Raw genomic sequence first — 22,411 nt, forward strand, 5'->3', positions numbered from 1 at the left:
GAATAAGCAGTTGACACTGTCCAGAATAAAAAAAAAAAAGTGATAGCTGTGCTAGGCAGAAAGCAATATAATTAAATATGATCCAGGGGATCCCACTTCATATATAACTGGTCCCATTAGCAAAGGACAAGGGCTCTAGTGAGTGCAAGAGCTCATGGCTAACAGCTCCAGGTACAGGACTGAAGGCTTCCAATGTCTGAACTGCACCAAGCAGTCCCTTGCTGACAACGACTGTCATTTAATCTGCAACAGAAGGTAAAGGTACTGAGTGTGTCAACACTTTGCAGTTCCTTCATAATCCAGAGAAGATATTTATTAATTCACAAAGAAGTGACCAACACAGTTGACAGACTGCTTGCCCCAGGTGTGGTATTTACACCAAGTACAGTTTCAAGACGCTTGTGTTTTGGAAATGCAAGAGTTATACACAGCTAGGATGAAATCTTATACTAAGCACAGGTTTAAAAATAAATAAACAAAAATGGAAGCAGCACTATTAAGCTTGCACAATAATCCGTGCTCTACTAACAGGGATTCTTTCTGGGTTCAGATCTAATTCTTGATAAGCCAACTCAAACAAGTTATCTTGATTTTGCTGTATTTGCTGTACACACTGCAGGTCATACAAATAAGGCAGTCTTCATCTTGTAGGACAAAAAAATGCAATCAGCACAGTTCTAGCATACAAAGGGTCTTGTTAAACATCAACATGTTTCAGTGTGCAACTGGCTTAGCTACCAAGAAAGCCTCAAAACAGAAAACAGCCTCATCATCCACAGGAAGACAGAACTCCAAGGAAGGCAAAGGTAGAGGATTTGGGTAAGTACATACAATTTTTCAAGCCCAGTTAGTTTAAACAAAAATTCTGCTCACTTAAGACCCTCATCACCACCTCTGAGCGTTGCAGACAGATCCCCCATTACAAAAGGCGCTCTGTCCTCACTATCTGACATTTCCAGGAACTTTGCAGGCAGAATGGGACAGCTCCCTGGAAAAAAACAAGCCCGAAGCACAGCTACTGCCTATACAATAGATGTTTGTCACCATTGTCACACCATCACAAAGGGGAAAGAGGAAGCACAAGCTGCAATATTGGCCCTCATTATGAAAGCAGCAGCTTTGTTTAGGCAGGAACATAAAAACCACTGAGCAATCGGAAGAAAAAGGTCGGTAAAACAAACTGCAGATGAGCACAGGACCAACAGGAAAGCCATCCAAAGCAGAGATAAAAAGCAAACATCCATCACCTCTGCCACGGTGCTTCTGTACCTTCTCCCTGGGAAGGGCTGCCAGGGCTCTCTCCTGCTCCCAGCCCCAGAGCTGCTACGCAAGGAACCAAATCCCTCTGCTTCCATGTCCCAGCCATTCCTTTCCTGACCTTTTCCTATTGCTACACCTTCTGCACCTCCTGCTCCGCAGCCGCCTCCTGCTGCTCCTCCAGCCCCTGTGAAGATGTGCCTCCCCACTGCCATCACCTCCTGCCAGCTCAGCCACAGCAAGCAAAGCACACATCCCTGGGCAGCAAGCACTTCCATGACAGGAACAGCAGAAGATACACACAGCTTTACCTACAACTCCCACCGCATTCCAGTCACAGACAGCAAGCACTCCCAAAGTCTTCCTTGGTGCCCTATCCCCAGCAGATCCTTGTCCCAAGGATAAGCCATCACAAACAGTTTGGAGAACACTCCATACAGATCCACGCTGCAGACTGGGAAGAAAAAAAATCCTTAAAAAAATTTTTTCTCGTGGCAGAAAGAAGTGCCAGGTTGAAAATGCAGAAACTGGCAGAGTTCCTTGTGCTTCAAGCAGATCTGACCAGAGATGATGTGCTAGCCACTGGCTGGGTGAACACTTCACCTCCCCTCACCATGCACTGGCTTCTTGCAAGGCTCTCTCTCAGCCCTGCAAAAGACAAACCATTTTATACAAACTGCTTGTTTTAATTGCATTTGCCTTGTTTTTAACAGCAAGACTATATGATTCATGAACTGTGAGATGGGTTATTTCTTGAAGACTAACCTAAAAAGAGAGAAAATTCTACCAAGAAAAAACAACTAAGGGTAAGCGCATCTTGAAACTCGCTCCCTCAAAGGCCTCTGTCCACAAGGACTCAGAGAGACAATCTCCTAGAAAAGAATTTCCTCTGCCCCAAGAAAAAAGCCTACAAATATAAGAACGAGCAAGAAGATAAGTATTATCCTTTATCCCAAAACATGCTTAGTGCCTGCAGATAAGTATTTAGGAATTGGGAATTGCCTTTGCCCAGCTATATTCAGTGCCAGAAGAGGGAAAAAAGCAAAAAAAACCAGCACACATGGATTTCTAAGCATGCTGGTTAAACAGCTTTTTGACTACCAAATAAATATTACCATCAATAGCTGTTACTGTTGGAGTAAAAGCGCAAAATGACTCTCCTGAAAACACTTTTCACCCTTAAAAACAATTACAGCCATTCAGATCTAGAACGTTACACCCTCTATCCAAAACAAGCCTGAGGGGTTGCTTTTCTTGTTTTGGGGAGAAGCAGTAGTTTCCAGAGTGAAAACGCCAACTTTCACTTTTCTCAAATCTACGCCTGTTGTTTACATCTTTAAATTAACTGTGCTGCAAATCTGCTGCTGAAAAAAAATTAATTAAGAACACTGAATTTAATAACAGGTTCAGGCTACTTAACTGTCTTTAGAGGTGTTAATTTACTATTCTAAGTAATTGACCCCTGTAAGGAAGCAGCCGAGGACTTGATGTAATGGCAAAGTCCTTCCGAGTAAGATGTAGGCTGTTGGCATTGTTTAGCACTGAACAGGAGCTACTGGGACAAGATCCCCCACAGCAAGATGCTTTATAAAACCCTCCAGGGGACCTAGCGGGCAGAAGATTGATGGGCTCCAGCTACATCAGCAACAAGTAGAGGAGCGTTCACTTACCATTAATGATGCCTGCAAATAAGCAAAGAAAGTTCTGCTATAAAAAAAAAAAAAAACAACCCTTGCAATATGGCCTTAATTTAATCTACAGACCCATTTCTCTTCCTCCTGTCACTCTTATCTGAACACCTCTACCACAGGCCTGCATCAACAACATATCTTGCCCAGAAAGTGGTCTGCTTTCCCCTTTGATTTTATCAGTTACACCGGCAAAAGATAATTCTGCTTTCCAACCTTTTATTCCTGCTATTACTCAGGAGAAATCCACAATTTTTTCTCCTGCCAGAACAACTCTAGTGCAGCAACAGACTATGATAAAGGTGGGGGCCCCGCAGTGCCACCAGGACTGGGTGCACCAAAACAGCATCCGAAGCACTCCTCCATCAATAAACACTTCTGAAAACACCAGCTGCACATGGTCCCTACCCAACACCTGTGTGGCCACCTGTGCCAGGCATCCTCAAGAGAGGACAGGCACCCTCACTCCAAAGGCAAACTGCTAGGCTCTCCAGGGAACACCCCTACATGGCTGTGGGTAAGGGTGGACACAACCACCTGGAAACACAGGAGAAGCAAAGTGAGGGGGTGCTGGCCCTGTGTCAGTCCAAACACCTCAGCATAACAAAGACCATTGACACCTCAGAGGAGCTTTTCAGACATCCCACCATCCAACAGACACCAAGGGAGTGCAGACCAGAGAGACAGTACCCACTGCCCTACCTGCTCCTGCACCTCATCTGAACAGAGGGCAGAGAGCCCAGGAACGTGCAAACTACATTTCTGCCGTACTTTCATGCATCTGTGCATTCCCTCTCCAACTCACTCTGCAAGAAAACTCCCCTAAAGCAAAGGTCTTTAAGTTAATGGTTTGGAAGCCACCTCCTACCCTCTCATTCTTTCACACAGCCAAACAGTTTTATATGCCAGGGAATTGCTGTCACAACAAAACTTCACAATATTCTTACTGTTTCAAGAAGCAAGGCAGGCCTGGAAAGCTTTTAAAACAGTTGTGTCTTATTTCATCCAAAAGCATTGCAGGACATCTTTAAACCGTAGGTGCAAAGGCCATGCCCTCTGCTACAGCAATTCCTGGGGCAAGCGCAATGCCCACAGTGGTGCAGAGCACTACATGGCGGGGCAGGGCAGGAGCCAGCACTGTTGGATCAAACCGTGGTGCGAGGGCCCCAGCAGGGAGAATGCCACGGTATTAAACACAAGTTAGTACAAGCAGGAGGTTATGACCTTGTACTCCTGAAGTGCGTTCCCCAAATCAGCCCAAACTCCCAAGTGCTTTGGGAGACGGTGGGGCACAGCTCCCAACAGCCGCCTCCTCCTCCTCCTCCTCCCATGCACGCTTATGGCTCCAGCGCCACAACAACAATTAGTTGCAACTTTTCTAACGGCAGCAAGACAAAGCTATGAAACAGCAAAATGGACGCTTCCATCAGTAAAAAGCAGCAGAGCCATCAGCCAGCTTTCAAGACCTTCGGTAAGGCAGGCAGCGGCGGCACCTCAACTGCAGGCACTCAACTGCAGGCGCTTGCCCGCCACGGCTGACAACGGGAGCACACTGTCCCTTGGCCACATGCCGCCACCGCTTAGGGTCTGCCTCTCCAGAAGGACAGCAGCAAGCACGAACAGCTCTTCAGAGCCCCTGGCACGTAGCTGGCAAGGCCAGAGGGCTCTTGACATGGTACAAGTGCCAGGACCGCGACGAGGCCCTGCCACACCCTGAGGAGCGGAGCCACCGGGCGGCCTGTGGCGTGACACCTCTGCACTGGTGTCACCGCCGGCGTGGGCCGGGCAGCCGCTCCCACCAGCCCCAAGTGCTGCGGGCAGGCCAGGGGCACCGTTGGGCCATAGCAGGCCCAGGCCGAGGTGGGCAGGCGCCCAAGGGCCACCGCCGAGCAGACGAGGCCTGGCAGGTGCGGCCGCCTCACGCTCGGCCTTCCCACCTCGAAGGGGCGAGGCAGCTGCCCCCTCCGGCCGACGGCCCCGCTCACCTTGAAGTCGCGGCTGTGCTGCGGGGTGTACTCCAGTGTCCAGAGCGCCCGCACCAGCTGCGCCAGCTGCTCGGTGACCTCGCCGGGTGCAGGCGGCGGGCCGTCGGCAGCGGGGCTGGGGGCGGCAGGGGGTGGCCCGCCGCGGAACTGCTCCAGCGCCAGGAACTCGGCGAAGAGCTCGGTGTTGCTGAGGCACTGCAGGATGGCGTTCATGAAGCAGGTGTTGCCGTGGTTGCGCAGCCCCGCCACGCCAGGCACGGCCTCGGGGCCGCCGGCGGGCCGCGGCGGGGGCTCGGGGCTGCGAGGCGGGCCCGGCGGGAAGCAGCTGCCCAGGCCGCCGGCCGCCTGCGGCGGGGGCAGGCGCGGGGCGTGCGGGCCGCGGGGCTCGGGCTCGCTGCTGTAGTGCGAGAGGGTGGAGAGGGTCTTCAGCACGCGGCTCATGAACCCCCCGAGCGACCGCCCGGACGGGGACGAGGCGGCGGCCGGGGCCGAGCCGGCGCCGCCGCCCGCCGCCCGGCCGCGGAAGAGCCGCTTGCTGAAGGAGCGCTTCTCCTTGGCGCTGCCGGCCGGCCCGGGGCCGCTCACCCGCGACATGGCTGCGCGGCGCAGCGCACATCCCCGCCCGGCCGCTCAGCCCGCCGGCCGCCGCATCCCGCCCGCCCGCCCGCCGGGCCGCAGCCGCCGCTGCTCGCCGCCTCACGGCGCCGCCATGCAGCGGGCGGGGCGGAGCGCGCCGGCACGTGACCGCGCCGCCACCTTAGCGACGGGCAGGCGCCGACGCAGCGCCGCCATCTTTGCTGCTGGCACGGCCGGCCGGGGCGGCCCCGCCCCACCCCGCGAGCCCCGCCCCTTCCCCGCCGGGACGGGAGCGGGCTGGCGCCACGCCGCGCCGTGCCGCCCACCGGCGGGCCCGCGGGGCTCTCGCTGGCGCTCGCTGCGACACCCTGCCCGCTCCTGCCGGCCCCGACGGCCGCCGTGGGGCGGCGCTGCGCGGCCACCGAGCGGGGGCGGGGCGGGGCGGGCCGGGCCGGGGCGGGGCGGGCCGGGGGTAGGGGCCGGGGCGGCCGCCCGCCGTCCCCATCGGCAGCGGGAGCGCGGCATGGCCCCGCCGGGACCGGAGGGCGGCCGAGGTGAGGCGAGGCGCGGCGCCGTGCCTCGCAGGACGCTATTGCCGCCGGGACGCGCCGCTGTGGGGCTGAGAGCCTGCCGGTGCGGGGGGTGCCGGGCTCACGGCTCGGTGCCGGGGGAGAGCGGGGCCCCCCCCAGTGCGGGGGCGGCTCCGGCGGCGGGAGGGCGCCGGGCCCCCCGGCCCCGGCCGTGCTCAGGGCCCGCGCTGTGTCTCCCCACAGCTACCGCCGGTGCCATGGCCCCCGGGAAGAAGATCACGGCGCGGATCAAGCGGACGCTGCCGGTGAGGGGCCCGCAGGCGCCGACGCTGAGCGAGCTGATGCGGTGGTACTGCCTCAACACCAACACGCACGGCTGCCGCCGCATCGTTGTGTCCCGGGGCCGCCTGCGCCGCTTCATCTGGATCCTGCTGACCCTCAGCGCCGTCGGGCTGATCCTCTGGCAGTGCGCCGAGCTCCTCATGAATTACTACAGCGCCTCGGTCTCCGTCACCGTCCAGTTCCAGAAGCTGCCCTTCCCCGCCGTCACCATCTGCAACATCAACCCCTACAAGTAAGGCACGGGGGGCGCTGGCGGGAGGCCGGCCCGGGCACCCCCCCGCGGCGAGCCCGGCACCGCGCTGGCAGCCCCGCGCCGCCCCCGCTGCTCCGCCAGCCCTTCCCAGCCGCGGGGTCTCCCTCGGCGGCGCTCCGGGTAGCGCCCACCTCTGTGCTGTGCCCGGCACACCGGGTTACCGTGGCGCCCCTCGGCTGTTGCCTGCTGAGCGAGGCTCAGTCGCTTCAGCTTGCCGCTCCAGACAATGCCCGGGCAGCTCCGTGGTTCTCTCCAAATTCCCTTCTTCCCGGGACCAAAGTCCCAGGATTGCAGACAACGGTGTCTGCCAAAGAATGGGAAGGGAACATCCGTCGCCTCTCTGTTGCCTCCTTCTTTCCTTATAGGATGCTTTGACGTTATCAGTCAACAGTACTTTTTCTCCTGCCAAATTACACTTTACATCGATATCTGTTCTGCTGCCAGCTACCCACCCTGGTCCCAGCAGGTGATCCAGCTCTCCAGTGCCTCTTGGCATAGGTGCAGAAGTTTTATTTGCACGTGCTCTGCCTCCTCGGGTTTGCTAACACAGCCTCCAAGGGGCTTGGGAATCTGTGAGGACTTTCTCTGTATTCGCTCTGCTTTGCTTCCTATGGTCCACTCTGAGAACTCTCCCTGGGCATAGCTATGGTAGTATGTGGTAGTAAGAGGTCGATGCGAGCCCGTGACAAAGACTTCTGTCCTGAGCAATGAGATTCGCAGCGCAGCGGGCAAAACGCTGCAGCGAGGTGGTGAGGTGAGATGGGACGTCACTTTCTACCATGTTGTCTCCAATGCAGGTACAGTTCCATGAAAGACTATTTATCTGAATTGGACAAAGAGACAAAAAAAGCTTTGGAGACTTTCTACGGATTTTCGGAGGGCAAGTCCAAGGTGCGCCGGTCAGTGGGTGAGTGGAACAGCACAGGGAGTGACTTCTTCAAACAGATCCCTCTGCTGAAGTTTGAGGACTTCTCTAGGACAGCAACTGACCTTCGCAGTGGCCACAAGAGGAAAATAGAGGGCAGTGTCTTTCACAAGGATTCGTCCATAGTGAACTCTGGGGATTCAAATGATATCATCGGCTTTCAGCTGGTGAGTGTCACTCTTCCTTGGCCAGCAAGTTCCTTGTGGGGCAACAAAGGGGTGTTCTGGGTTGGTATCCCTCCAGCCAGTTTTACTGCTTGCTTAGGTGGCTTTATTCCATCTGCTCTTTCGCCTGTGCCACCGTGGCTGCCTGTGGATTCGTCCCCGGCACCGTGGAGGAGAAACACCTTCCTGAAGTCTGCCCAAAGAGACTCAGTGCCTCCCGTGAGCTTTGCTTTGGGCCTGAAATACTTGATCATCTTAGCCCTGCATGAAGGGTCTTTGATGCCCCTTTGTGCCACTGTAACTTCATACCTGGTTATTACTGCGGAAGAGAAACAGTATCACACGTGCCTTGTAGAATACATAATTTCATTTCATCTGAAACACTTTTTCCCCTTTGTAATTATCAGTGCGATGCAAACAACAGCAGTGAGTGTGCACTTTATACATTCAGTTCTGGTGTTAATGCTATCCAAGAATGGTACAAGCTGCATTACATGAACATCATGGCACAAATTCCCCTGGAGACTAAAGAAAAATTGAGCTATTCTGCTGATGACCTGCTACTGACATGTTTCTTTGATGGCCTATCTTGTGACAAAAGGTCAGTGCCTGCCAGCTTAACAGGTTATTTCCAAGATATGTAATATATAGGAACTGAATATTTGGTATTTGCAGCAGAATATTTGGTAATTCCAGCAGGAACCATTTCCATATTTAAATGAAGGCAAACATTCGCGTCTTTATGAACTTTGATTATGCTCTTTAATTTCATTTGTCTTCGTGTTCTGCTGTCCACGTTTCAGTTAAACCTTTTTTTTTTTTTTTTTTTTTTGGCAGAATCAAATCTACCTGCTTACTGTGGCAGTACAGTTCTTGTGTGTCCGGGTAGCAGGGGAGTCATCCCTTCATACTAGGGGTAGCAGCAGAGTTCTCCCATGCAGTTGTGGGGATAAGATGGCACGTGTACACGGGTTTAGCGGTTTTCCCACTGCCATGCACAAAGCAGACTGCGCTGTAACTCATTACTGAAGGCATTTTGTGTCTGTAATCACACAAATGCAGAACGTCTGTTCTTGGAATGAGGACATTTGCTCGAGTGGGAGGGGGTATTCACAGGAAAGACAGGACTCTGCTTGAATCACAAGGGCGTGTCCTCAGCCTCCCCAGCGTGACAGTGGCTCTGACATCTTTTCTAAAAAAATGAAGATTTGTGTTCCTTTAGACGCTTGGCTGTCAAATGAGAGGACTTGGTCGTGTTCCCCCACCACCTTCCTGCCAGTTCTGTAAATCTGCTTCCCCCAACCTCTCAGCCCCCATTCCCACACGAAAACCTCCTAAACTTTTAATTTCCTCAGGCTATTAAACCAGATCATATTTCCATGTAGTTTAAAGATATTAAAAGATCCACACTTTCAGCAAAATAAATTGCTTGGGGGTGGGGGGGCCGGGAAGAAAGGAAACACCTAGTCCTGCTATGTCTCTGCCAAAACAACATCCCCCAGCCTGCCGATTTTCTCGCTGCAGAGGGCAATGTAACAGTATTTGCTTCTTTCAGGCACTTCACTCGTTTCCATCATCCCCTGCATGGCAATTGCTATACCTTCAACAGCGGAGAAAACGGGACGATCCTCAGCACCTCCACGGGAGGCAGCGAGTACGGTAAGGGAACTGAGTTTACAGAGGAACTATTCGATAACAAGCGGTTCAGCGAACTGGATCCTACTGGAGAGTGATTGATGTGTTGGCTCTAGATTTGCAAGCTGATTGGGGAAATGCTTGTTTGAACTAGTGCAAACTATTGCCAGAGAATACAAAGATAATATCATTGCATCACTAATGTTTTCCATCTGAAATGACTGCTTCTCAGTTATATAACTTTTTAGAGTAAGTGTCCCCATAGAACGTGGTTGAAATTATTTGTTTGCTGTACTTGGGGCCGCAGAGGGACGTTACTTGCTGTGAGTGTCTCAGTGTAGCTCTGCAAAGGCTTTGCTTGATTGTTATAGTTCTACTTAAGTGCAGGTAACATTAAATAAACTGTGCTGTTCTCCCAGACCAGAAAAATTGGCTCTGGCTTCTGGTGTAACTCTGCTCCTACCTTGTCTCTGTTCTTCAGGATTGCAGGTTGTTCTGTATATAGACGAAGCAGACTACAACCCCTTCCTGGTGACATCCACAGGAGCCAAGATCATTGTCCATGACCAAAACGAATATCCCTTCATTGAAGACATTGGCACAGAAATTGAGACCGCAGCGGCCACCTCCATAGGAATGCACTTTGTGAGTGACAGCAATCTTGTTTCCAGGTGCTTGGCACCATTTCCTTGAAACAGATGTAAATATCAACCAATATGATGTTTGAAGATATGATGTTTGAACGTAGCCAGCAGCTGGAAGGCATCTAATACCTCACACCTGGGCAGCTGAAGTGCCCCAAGGAAAATGCTGTGATAGCACTGTGGAAAAGCAGGTCTTTATAAACCAGACAGCTATTGGGATTTTGTTTGTTCTCTCCTTCCTCCAGCCCCTTGGCTTCCAGGGGATTTTTGTTTGTTTGTTTCACAGCAAAATCCACAACCACAGAAATGTGTTGTTAAGTGCCTCGTTTTTCTTTAGCAATAAGCAGACAAGTTTGCATCCCACACAGGTTACGTACAGGGCAGGGGGGAAGAGAATGAGCTCGAGCTGTGGGTAACACCTTTTAGGGTCAGGTCTGTAGAGACAACTGCAGCGCAGCCCTTTTAACTGTTTTGGGGGCGTAAGTCTCATTTTGCTGAGTTTCTGCTATCCCAGCTGTAAAAAAAAACTCGTGGGCAGTGACTCTGCCTTTGCCAGCTTAGCGAAGCATCTTGCTGTTGCTGTCAGCCAGGGCAGGGAGGGCTTCAGCTCCAAATTTACCCAATTAGTGTAGCACAGACAAGGCATTTGACCCAAGGGGCTTCTTTCTGTGGTGGAGAAGTGAAAGCGGTGCCATCTGGCAAGCCAGACTTTCCCCTTTCATCTGGATAGGCTGTTAAGTGAGCATTTTAGTTCTGCCTTTTCTTCGCTGATGGTTGAGTCAAATGCATCAGCCACCCTGCTTATCTGTCCTGGCTGGGTGTGCCAGATCTAGATAGTTCATGCATTAGAAAAGACATTAAAAACAGGGCTGATGGTTTTTAAAATGTGCAAATAGTTAACTATCTTCCAGCTGTCTGGAAAACTGTGGCAGCAACTGCTTGGGCTAACAGGCTGTGATAAATGTTACCTAACAAACAAAAAGTGAATAGGAGGTATTGAAACCAGAAGGATGTAAAGGAGGCAAAGTCTCGCAAGACTGTTCTTTATAACTCTTACACCGCACAGGAGAAAGTCACTGCAGGCAGAGTCTCACTATTTAATGTATTGTTTTCCTGGCACAGTAGATTTGGACTGTTGCATGTGATATAAAAAAACGAGATTGACCATATCTCGGTGGCTATGTTTAAAAGATTTGGCATGAGGAAGTGATCTGATTACACCATAATGTAACAGCCGACATAGAAGCTGGACATGATTTCTGGACTCAAAACAAAAGCTGATGATCACTGTACTGCCAGTGAAGGGATACTCCAGAGAGCCTGCCAAGGGGGGTCGTGGTTGTCAGTACAGGGCTGCAGCACCCAGGTGCTGGATCAGTCCTTGTACCCGCACGCAAGTACACGAAGGAGGACACAGCAGATGTGTGCCACACACGCCGCTGCTCGCTACAGGCTTGAGGGTGGCAGTCACAGTTTCCCAATTCGAACGTCAGTGTGTAGGTTATTGCTCACGTATTTCTGCTGTGTACTAGGACTTCTCCCCCCGCCTCCAAAAATATTCCAAGATGTTTGGAATGCAAACAAGGCATTGCTTGGTAGGAGTTTCAGTGCTTTAGTTAAATATTTAGTTTGGAAATTATTTCAGTACCTGAATGAACAAGTAAGCTTTTGTAGGAGTATAAGCCATGACAAAAAAATTCTATACAAAGGATCCATCATCTGCTGGAAAATACAGCAGCAAACTGAGGCAGGTGTCCTGGCATTAGACTGTCGGCGGAAGCTAAAAGCATATTAAAAGCTGGTTTCATTCAGTTTTCAGAAGTCATCCATCTCTGATATTGAAATCCCATATTTCTGTGTTGCCTCCAAAGAGAGATCTGAGCATCCTCCTAAAAGACCTGACTTGCCCCATACATGCCCATAGCCTTCTATTGCTGCAGACGAAAATGGTAATGCTCGCTATCAGGCTTGACCCAGTAACCTGTAGATCTATAGTCAGTGCCTTAAAGGTAAGCAGGCATTTCTCAGGTTCCTACTAAATTGATCCTTTGTGGGTATCAGCCCCTAATTTTAAACTCTGTAGAGAAAGATAGGTGAATGGATTCTTAAATGGATGACATTTCTTGTGGTTTCAGGCCACTTTCTTTGTTATGAAGTGGATAATTACTGCAGAAAGATAGTAAGAGTTTAGGGCTGAGTGGGGTAAGGCAGCCTGCAGGAAGCAGATGATGTAGCCTGAATCAGGTCTTGTGCATTTGAGGTCCCAGCCCTGGTTTCAGCAGACCTTGCAGGCACAAGCACTTGACATTTCAGAGCTCTTTTCTCTGGGCAGAGACTGCAGAACAGGAAAAGGTGTTAGCATTCATCATAGAAGAAAGGTCAAAGCAGTACCTGTAAAAAGTCCTGAAGGAGATAACAAGCATCTGATACAAAGTGATTTTAGAGGGGTGCCATTGAGCGCTAGTGGAGCCTCAAGTGCTGTTTTACCCATAGAACAGGAGCAGCCAATGCAACAGCAGCTCAGGAAGGTGTGGGTCTTCGTCAGAGCAAAGCAAAAAAAAAAAACCCACAAACAAACAAAAAAACCAACCCCCTTTCCCACAAAATGCAAATATATATCCAGGATAAATGATGCATAACCCCTAGGACTTTACAATGAGAGAAAACACATATATAAATTACTCTGCTTTGAAAAATTGTCAGCATTATGATTATACCATCTTGGCATTCCTGCAGAGGTTTTCAACAAAGACAGCAGATAATCCAGCCAAAGCAGTGTTTTAGGAAATAGGTATTACCAAAAAAACCCACCTTGTTTTGGCAAGTGATTGACAAATCATCTGAGATGGCAAAAGGTAAACATGCTCTTCAAACCCACCCCATCACTTACAGTTTCAGAATTGTGATGAACTGCCACTAAATCCTTTGGTTTCTTTGTGAATTCCAAAACCCAAGGTCTGTTCTTTTCTGGTTCTCAGACTCGGTCTCGCAAGCTGAGCAAACCCTACAGTGACTGCACAGAGACTGGTGCTGACATACCAGTAGAAAACCTCTATAACAAGAGCTACTCACTCCAGGTAAATCTGTTGTATATATTTTTTTACCAGTCGCTTGAAAACTACCTTCATATAAACCTTTATAATATTCCTGTAGTTCAAGATCTGAGATTGTGACTAGTCCAGACACAGGGTCACTGCTTTTAACCACTGATGTAAAATATCACAGCACTTTTCAAAATCCAAGTTTTATTCTTAAGTGGTTGATGTTTGAAGTTCCCTTAGGCGCCCTGTTAGATAAAGGGAGAACATCAGCTCATTAGGCAATTTTCAAGCAATGTGAGACTGGAAAATATTGGCCAAGTAAATGTTGCAGCTTAGTAACCCTTGAAGCCAGAAATTGTGACCTTTAGGACTCCAAGAATAACAGATACCATCTAATCAGTATCCAGATAGCAGGATGTTTGTTTACAGAGTAAGTTTCCACTAATTTTGCATGGTTTCTGTAATTGGGTCCTCTTGGAGAGTGTCAGTTGTTCTGGCACTCTCCACTTGAAGAATTGTAATTATATTAGCTGCTGCCTACTGCAAAGCCTGTGGCTAGGCTGGGGTTTTATTTTATGGGGTATTATACCTGAAATCTGCTGTGATGTATTGCCAGGTAGGATCACACAGACATTATCTCAGGTTTTTAATAACACTACTTCACCGAAACTCAGTGCTCAGGAAGGCTGGGACTGGGACCAACAGGCTTGATGACTGGGATTTCAAAAAGAGAAGTTCAGTTCCTGCTTGTTCCAGCTGATTAAGTGTTTTAGCGCAAAACACTGACTCTATCACCCTATAAATCCTTACAACTTCAGGTCTCCAAATATGCACTAACACAATTTGGTCGAAGCTGTGAACATTTTCACCAGTGAGTCACTTCCCACACCTAGTTGTTGATTCATGGACCGCATGCTGTGGTAGACAGAAAACCTCCTCCTTGGCTGGGGAAAGAGCAATAGCAACACTGAAGCTTTTAGTGTCTATAAGAGAAGTGGGGGCATTCACAGAAACCACCTCTGGGAGGAGGTTATATTCTTATTTCTTGCACTAGAGCCTAAATCCTCCACGGCACTTTCTGCCTGTATTTGTATTCACTAACAACAGAGCATGAAGGCCCAGAGAAACAGGGTTCCCATCTTATCGCTACTATCATAAACAGAGGATGTTTTTAGGTGCATATGAGCCTGGACCTTGGTGCTGCAGAAGCGCAGCAGACTGTGCTTCTCACCAACTCCTGGTTTATCTCCCCCAGATCTGCCTGCACTCCTGTTTTCAGAAGGCCATGGTGGACTCGTGTGGCTGTGCCCAGTATGCGCAGCCCTTACCTGCTGGGGCAGAGTACTGCAACTACAAGAAAAACCCCAACTGGAGTAAGTATTCAAACACCTCTCGCACTGCACGTGCCTCAACTACCCGATGTGAGCCACATCCGTCCACAGCACGATCCCTGGCCAGCACAGCTCTGCCTGCACCCAGCACCTCCCCAGCCACGCAGTGCTCTGGGAAGAGGCAAATCTGCCTTAGCCCACTTAAGACCCCATACTGCAGAGCCTTAAACTGCCTCTCTTATTTAGATTGACTTGTTTCTGACGGTTGTCCTTATTGCTTGTCATCTGTGCACACCACAGAAGCGTCAATGGAAGACTTGACCGGGTGACGCAATTGTTTGTGCCTACAGCAAGTGACAACCACTTCTCAGAGTATTTTGCAATATTTATAGTGTAAATCTTTTTATTCCTACCACGTAGGTGATGGCCACAAAGGCTACCTACACCCCAGAAGCTCCACCGCAGCACAGGTAGCAAAAGATCATTGCTTTTCTTTCCAGCTTCCCATACACATGTCCTTTCTTGCAGTGTACTGCTACTACAGGCTGCACGAAAAGTTTGTGAAGGAGCAGCTGGGCTGCCAGCAAATCTGCAAAGATGCCTGCAGGTAAGTCCTGCCCACGACCAGAGATAAAATGCTGTGTGTGCATGGGAGTTCAAGCTCACAATTGACAGCCTGTCTCTCTCTCCAGCTTCAAGGAATGGGCGCTCACCACCAGCATCGCCCAGTGGCCATCCACCGTGTCAGAGGTCAGTTCCTAATTACACTCCGCCGTGACAGCAGCATGGCATAACAAGGCATTAAATAAACCCAGCAGTTCAGCGCAGAAGCAGTGGGGCCCTGGGGTATTCATTAGCACTTCGATGATGCTCCTCCCAAAAGCTGGGTTTGTAACATCCAGGTTAGGGCTTCCCCTCCAGGAGCTCACCATTAAACTAAAATTTGTCGTGTGGGATGGGAGATCACCTCGGAGACAGGTGGCCCATCACATGCATTCAGTTCTGGCACCCGCACTGGTCCAAGGAGCTATGGAGCGTGAGCGCTGTTTCTGAAGGATTTCTACACAAGCACACACAGCTATAGCAGTATTTTCTGTCATGTTTTCCAGGACTGGATGCTTCGAGTTCTCTCTTGGGACAAAGGGCAAAAAATCAACAAGAAACTGAACAAGTAAGTTTCCATGTATGTGTTTCTAGCTTGCACCTCAAGCTCAGATATAATCTCAGCAGCCCTAATGATGGCAATTGAGGAAAAAGCTCCCTTAGAGCGGCCCAGCCCTACTGGTCCAACTGGTTATTTGCATAGTTTTTCAGTATGTTTCATGTTATTGTTTTACTAAACCCTCAGTTTGCCTTCTGTTTCTCTTCTCAGGACGGACCTTGCAAACCTCATGGTGTTTTACAAAGACCTGAATGAGAGATTCATTTCAGAGAATCCTGCCAACACAGTAAGCGAGCGCAGCATGTCCCTGCTCAGCCCCAGGAAGACGTGGCTCTTCCTCCCAGACAGGCTGGAAGTTTTCATCTGGCCAGAGAAGTGGTCCCATCCAGGCAGGGACAGGAAACTGTTCTTGGACAGTGCAACCCAGGGCGCCCAGTCCTGCCCTTTTACCTGGGGCTGCTTTTCTAACTGTCCAGCCCCAAACCCTGCACCGGGCCAGCCTGAGGGCTGCCCGAAGTAACTGCAGCAGCAGAGGGTAACAGAGGCAGCAGAGGAAGGACCTGCTGCATTAGTAGTGCTCAGGAAAGCCTGGGTGCCCTAGCTTGGCACAGCCTCCCTGCATGCCATAACCATGCCGTGGATGTGTGCCTGGCGCCCACAGGAGCCAATAACCTTGTGCTCTCTTCTCTTCCAGCTCGTCATTCTTCTTTCCAACTTCGGAGGCCAGCTGGGCCTTTGGATGAGCTGCTCAGTTGTTTGTGTCATTGAGATCGTCGAGGTTTTCTTCATTGATTCGCTTTCCATCGTCATGCGGCGCCAATGGCAAAAGGCAAAGAAATGGTGGAACGACCGCAAACGGGACCGGTCAGGGAAGGCTCCGCAGGCCAGTGATCTGGAGAGGCAGGGCCACGACAACCCTGTCTGCATGGATGAGGACCTGCCCACCTTCAACACCGCCCTCCGCCTGCCGTTGCCACAGGATAACCCCTTGCCCAGGACTCCCCCCCCCAATTACAGCACTTTGCGGCTAGAGACTGCCTTCACAGAGCAGCTGCCCGATACGCTGGAGGCTGGGCAACACTGACGCCTATTTATCCACCCATCCAGGTGCCAAAATAAGAGGTGGGTGCTGGATCCACGTATCCAGGGGTGAAAGGCATGCATCCAAACGAGCACTGAAGGGCTGTCGGGTCAGACCCTTATTCAGGGATTGAACTTGCAGTCAAAGCTTCTCTGAGCAAAGCTCAGACACAAAAGCCAAGGGCTCAGAGACATTAGGAATTTCAAGCAGCATCAATTCTCAAGTTAATCACTGCAGGACGTGGCTGGAGCAGGATGTGGCACTGAGCTGGGATGTCTTGCCAGACAGAGGCATGCATTAGCAACCAACTGCACACACCCCATTATATGCGGGCAGGAATTACTCCACAGCGGAAGATTGATGCCACATGGAGTATTTATGCTAATTGCTCTCTGCTGTGTGGCTTGACTTGTGGGAAAAACCCAGGGCTTTCAGGAATGTAGCATGACATTTGTAGGAAGGGGTATGACAAAGGTCTGGGAAGAGCACAAAATGGATAAAAGGAAAGCTCTTAAGTTGAATTTTGATTAGGAACCTGATTCTAGAGGTGGCCTGAAGAGCTCCTTGTTCTGAGATGGAAAGATAGGATAGCCATAGGTGTGCTTGTAGAGCAAGTTATTACACAGAACTTAAGTCATCCCAAAAGAATCACCTGAAAAGGGCATGAAATCTAATTCAGATCACAATGATGAACTGCATACTCTGCAAGCTTATTTCATTTAACATCACTTAACCCGGCCATTAAACACCACCTCAGAGGAGCTCGTTAAACAGCATGTGGCCTTGGCCACACGTGACTTCCCAGAACCCTCAAAGGGAGCTGGCTGCTCTTCCTGCTCAACCCCAGGCAAGGAATTCCCTCCTGCAGCCCCCTGGCTCACCACCCCAGCTGCCTGCCCCGGTGAGGGGACGGAGCCACGCGGAGCTGCCCAGGGCTCCGCATGCAGCCCTGAAAGGAGGTGGCCATAGGATACATCTGTCCCACTGGTGTGTCACCCACCTTGCATATGCTCCCTCCATTCGATGGTACTGCATTAACACCTGTACTTTGCCTCCTGTGCTACTTCCATCGCTCCAGATCCTCCCAGTGCTGTGGGCAAGCTGGAGGCTGCTGCCTGCACCTGCCAGGGTCTTGCGGAGAGACCTGGGCACCCAGCTGAGGTGGCAGCACCCTCCCCCTGGCTCCCAGCCCTGCACCTGACTCCTACCATTGCCAATTCTTGGCTGCCTAGAGCACGCTGTATAGATGTTGAGGATGAATATAGCCTACACTGGGTTGGCTGCTTAGGGTTCTATAGAGCAAGAGTGATTCAGGGCCTCTGTGTGTTTGTGTGTGTCAGAAAGTTTTTCTTTTCCTTTCGCTTTATAAGCTTATTTTATTTAGGACAGTGAGAATCCAGAAAGGTTCTTTAATGTGCAATAAAACATATTTTAACTGAATTATTTAAATAGCTGATAAACGGAAAAAAATAAAGATATATTTTTGAATAACTGCTTTGGTTTGGGTTTTTTTGTTTGTTTTTTTGGTGGGGTTTTTTTTGTATATCAGCGATAGGTGTTACTTCCTTGCAGGCGTCCTAAGAGATTATGAGACTTGTCTGTGCCTGCCCTGGGGCTGCCAGGTGCTGAGCTCCTCTGCAGAGGTCCGGTGCGTTGCAGGCTGCTGCTAGACCTGGCTGTGGAGCAGGGTGGGGGTGCAAGCGTTTCAGAAAGCAGCATTAGCCAGCAAAGTGACTGAAGGTGCTGGAACCTCAGGTGTCCCCAGGCAGTTCCACTCCTGGACAGTCCCTGGGAGACTGCAGGAGAAGAGAATGGGGTTTGCTCTGCCTCAGAGCCCTTTCTCTAACACAGAGAGAGTGTTAGAGTGCAAACCATTCCTTGTCCCCATCGCCTCTCGAACACAGCAGCAAATAACATCGCTTGTTCCACTGGACTTGCCCCATTTGCAGCAAAACGGACCCAGAGAAAAACAGCTGCTAGTGCAAGCCAGGGCCACCTCCCTGTTTGCACTGCAGGCATGAGCTGTCACTAGCACAGCGGTGGTAGAAACAGCAGCAAACCAGAGCCAGAGAACGTCTTACAAGAACCTCCTTCCTTGCCCATTTGTTGGTCCTTTATCCAGGAGCTGGTTTGGCTCAGTGACACCTGCCTAAGGCCCTTCAGAGGCAGAGCTGCTGGGGTCCATTCTGCTTCCACCCCCTCAGAAGCACAGCCCCGATGGACATTGCAGGAGCAGGGACACCCCCCTGGGTGATGTTCGTTGCTTTTTCCCAAGCAAGCAAGCACTGCCAAGCGGGACATAACCACGATTGTTCTGTTCCTCATCTGTACCTGCGAGTGCAGTGGTGCTCGATAGAGTGCAGCTCTCCGGGGGCCTGCAAGGTTCGCTCCCTGCTGCTTGCGGGCAGTGCCAAGGGGGGCTGTAGGGTTGCAGCTCGCTGCTGAGCCTGCTCACACAGGGCTTCCTCTTCCTCTCAGGCTGCTCAGGTGATTCTGCCCAGCTCCCAGCAACCCTCTAGCACCAACAGCTGGGTTCAATCCTGCAATCACCTCCTGGACAGGGAGAAAACTGCCCACAGCTGCTGCCCAGAGCATCATGCAGAGCACTCGGCTGCCACAGTCAGAGAAGGGGCTGGGGGCTGGTGCAGCCCAGGACCAGCTGAGGGGACATGGCTTCAGAGGGCAGCTGTGTCCCCAGCGCTCCTCAGCAGCCACGCTTCCCACCACAGCAGCAGCCAGAAGCTGTGTTGTGCGGATGCCGCAGGCTGGTTCTTGAGTCTTTCTTTGGGTGCCAGAGGATTTGCCACACAGACAAAGCCTTCCAGTAATGCATTTGCTAGAGCAAAGCCAGACCTTGGTGAGGGCTATAAAGCAGATGATGCTTCAGACTGGTTATTTTAGAAAGCCTTGTATTTTTAAAGGCTTCACAGGGCAAAACAAAGGCTTTCTAAAATAAAAAGTTTTGAAATAAACTAAGTGGTGACAATCCTGCAAGAAAGCCATTGTACTGATGGGTCAAACTTCATGCCCGGCAACTGCAGTTCTAATAAGGAAAATATCACCTGGTTGACAGCAAGGCTGCCGAAGTGCCCGCAAGGCCCCTCTGGTCAGTAACCCAGGGCGTGTGTCCTAACAGGCGCTTTTTGGCAGGAACATTCGCTTTAAACTCTGGAAAAGCACAGGTTTATGTAGGTGCTTTTTGCATTTCCTTCTCAGGGAAGGCGCAGCACCTTTTTTGCTTGTATGAATAATCCTCAGGAGGCAGAAAGCCATGGAGTAGCTACAGAAATGGATTACTTCATCGTGAATTAAACACGGAACTCTACTGAACTCTTGAGTCATCTTAAACACAGAAAACTACCTGGAATAGTATGAGAATCAGGTCTGACACATGCTAAATATCATGAGCCCAAAGTGTCTGAGAAACTCAGCTTGGCATTTATGGGAACACCAGGCAGCAAAATGTGTGGTTCGGCAGTACCCCCTCGGCCAACCCCTCCAGCTGGTGCTCCGAGGGTCAGGTGGGAAGCCTGCTCTCTTCCCATGGGGACAGCGTTCCCAGGAGACCCATGGGAGCCCAACCAGCCCCAGGCAGAGCACAGGGGCAGGCAGCCCCCCATTCACCCCCCAGCCCTGGGATAGACCTGCCTCTCCCTACCAGACCTGGCCGTGGTCACAGCGTGCAGCCTCTCAGGTGGGGTTGACGATGCCCCCAGCCCCACAAACCCACAGCTTTGGCTTCATGGCACTGCAGGGTACCCAAAAACATGGTGAAGGTGCAGGCAGCATCGCAGGCGAAAAGCCAGGCTGGGGAGGGGTGTTGAAACAAACCTGCAGCAGGCAGGTGCCAGTGACTCACCGGGAAAGGTGCCTGCATGCCAGGACCGGCCCTTTGGAGGAGAGGAGGTGCAGTGGGAGAACCTCGCTCAGCTCTTCTGCAGCTCCCAGCAGTAGCCACTGCCAGGACAGGAAAAGTGTGGGGTGATGGAGGAGCTGCTGAGCAGGGGGAGGCTGCTGAGGAGGAGGAAAATCCAGCTGCACAGAGAAGGTGCCTCTCCCAGTGGGTGATGCCCAGACAGAAACGGGGTTTGCAAACACAGGGAGCCTGCCAGTCCTTCTCCGTCCTGCTGGGAACCGGCACCTCTGTGCACCGTGGCATGGAGTCTGCTGGCCATGCCCAGCACCAGCTTTGCTTCGCTTAATACACAATTACCCCATAACAGCCTTTGGAGCATGGACCAAATTTGGGAGTTTTTTTCCAAAAAATCTGTCCAGCCCACCCTAAGGCAAACAGCTCAGCTGTTTCACCTGTGAGCATCTGATTTCTGTGGTTTCTGCCCTGACCCACCGCCACCCCCCAGGGGAGCACTGCAAAGGCTGCACAGGTTGTCCTGCCCCTTCAAACAGTTTGGAGACTTGTTTGTCCAAGCTTTGGTGGAAGCACAGAGCACGCCGCAGTCCTGCTGCTGGCCTCGCCTGCTGGTGGCTTTCCCAGTGCTCCCAGCTGCTTTGGCACACGGGTGCACACACCTGCTGTGAAAATCGTGAAGAGAGGGGCAGCTCTGCAAACTCCGGTTGCAGTAGTGGGACTTGCTGCTTAAGTACTTTTGAGAATGAAAACTGCTGGGCAAAGGCTTTTCCTGGGTGGAAAGCAAGACTCTCACCCTGACTCTGCTTGTTTCACTGCTTGGCATGAACAGGCAGCACAAAAGTGACTCAAGGACAGGGAGGCCAAACACAGGGAGGATTTGTGGTTTCCCTGTCAGACAGAATTTCACCTCCTAATCCAGACAAAAATGGGAGCATCAAACCTCCTAGTCAACTGGGATGAAAAACCTGTCCAGGATGTGACAATGAACAATAAGTCCACATCTGAGACCCAGCCCGACACCATCCCAACCCCAGCAGGCCCGGGCAGCCCCATGGGGACAGCAGCCCCGGGGATGGCAGCCAGGAGGGTGACTCCAGCCACCCTCGGCACGAAGGGATGGCTGCCCAAAGCTGCTCCCAGCAGATGCAGCAGGGCAGCACCCACGGGGTTAAAGGCTGCCCAGCCCCTGCCCGGGCAGGATGACTTTGCAGTGGTCCACAAACAGGTTTGGGAGTTAAATGCCTCATTAATGTAAATGGGGCTGAGCTGGGAAAAGGCATCTCCAGCACATGCCTATGGAAAACCATTCCAGGCTCACATCCTCCCTTGTGCCCTGCAATAAGGCGCAGCTCTGGGGCAGCAGGGGCAGGACTGGAGACTGTGGATGTCTTAATTTTACCCTTTCACCTTCAGGGCAGGGTGAGCCAGCTCTGTAACTATCCAGAGACTTCTCCTGAGACACCCATGAAGGAGCTCGCAGGGCTACGGCAGCTCTGCTGCTGCTGTGCTCTCCCATCAGACCTCCCGGGAAACACCCAAGTGAGGGGCTCTGCCTTGCGAGAGCCCACCCGTGCCTCCCACTCACCCGAAGCCCCACGGGCCAGGAAATCGGTGCTAGCCCACCAGCAGCAGCCGCAGCTGCCACCAGACCCCATGGCCCACCAGTGACACACTAAAGCACCAGGCGTTCTCGACACGCAGCGGGGTCTTCCCTCTGCTTGGAGCTGCAGGCAGAGCCTCCGCGCAGCACTGCTCCTGGGGCTCAAACCGGCTCGGGGGGCTGCGGCGGCCAGGTGTGTGATACAGAGGGTGCCAGCAGGTGGGTACTTTATTGTACAAAATCGATGCCTTGGTTTGAAAATCCCACTGCCCATCCGGGGTGACACCGCAGCGGTGAGCACCACGTGGCTGGAGCTGGGGCAGTGC

The 22,411-nt window shown here is 51.6% G+C and overlaps 2 protein-coding genes across 3 annotated transcripts in view; one reads left to right on the forward strand and one right to left on the reverse strand.

The window, feature by feature from the left end:
• USP31 (ubiquitin specific peptidase 31) overlaps positions 1–5,660 on the reverse strand; it is a 34,410-nt gene extending 28,750 nt beyond the window's left edge. The window contains exon 1 of one of the 2 annotated variants that reach the window (XM_080384395.1): positions 4,931–5,660. In XM_080384395.1, coding sequence (XP_080240521.1) covers positions 4,931–5,524 — 594 coding nt within the window. In that variant the 5' untranslated portion in view covers positions 5,525–5,660. The other variant, XM_080384396.1, reaches the window with a different exon arrangement.
• A 410-nt stretch (positions 5,661–6,070) lies between these two features.
• SCNN1G (sodium channel epithelial 1 subunit gamma) lies at positions 6,071–20,404 on the forward strand. The gene is made up of 12 exons (XM_080384398.1): positions 6,071–6,610; positions 7,429–7,723; positions 8,128–8,321; positions 9,276–9,379; positions 9,837–10,000; positions 12,978–13,076; positions 14,296–14,413; positions 14,900–14,978; positions 15,064–15,121; positions 15,481–15,542; positions 15,744–15,819; positions 16,228–20,404. Exons 1-12 carry the CDS (start codon positions 6,294–6,296, stop codon positions 16,615–16,617), a joined length of 1,956 nt encoding a protein of 651 aa, XP_080240524.1. The 5' UTR covers positions 6,071–6,293; the 3' UTR covers positions 16,618–20,404.
• Positions 20,405–22,411: the final 2,007 nt, after the last annotated feature.

Source organism: Falco punctatus (assembly GCF_963210335.1).
Source record: "Falco punctatus genome assembly, chromosome: 4".
Lineage (NCBI taxonomy): Eukaryota > Metazoa > Chordata > Aves > Falconiformes > Falconidae > Falco > Falco punctatus.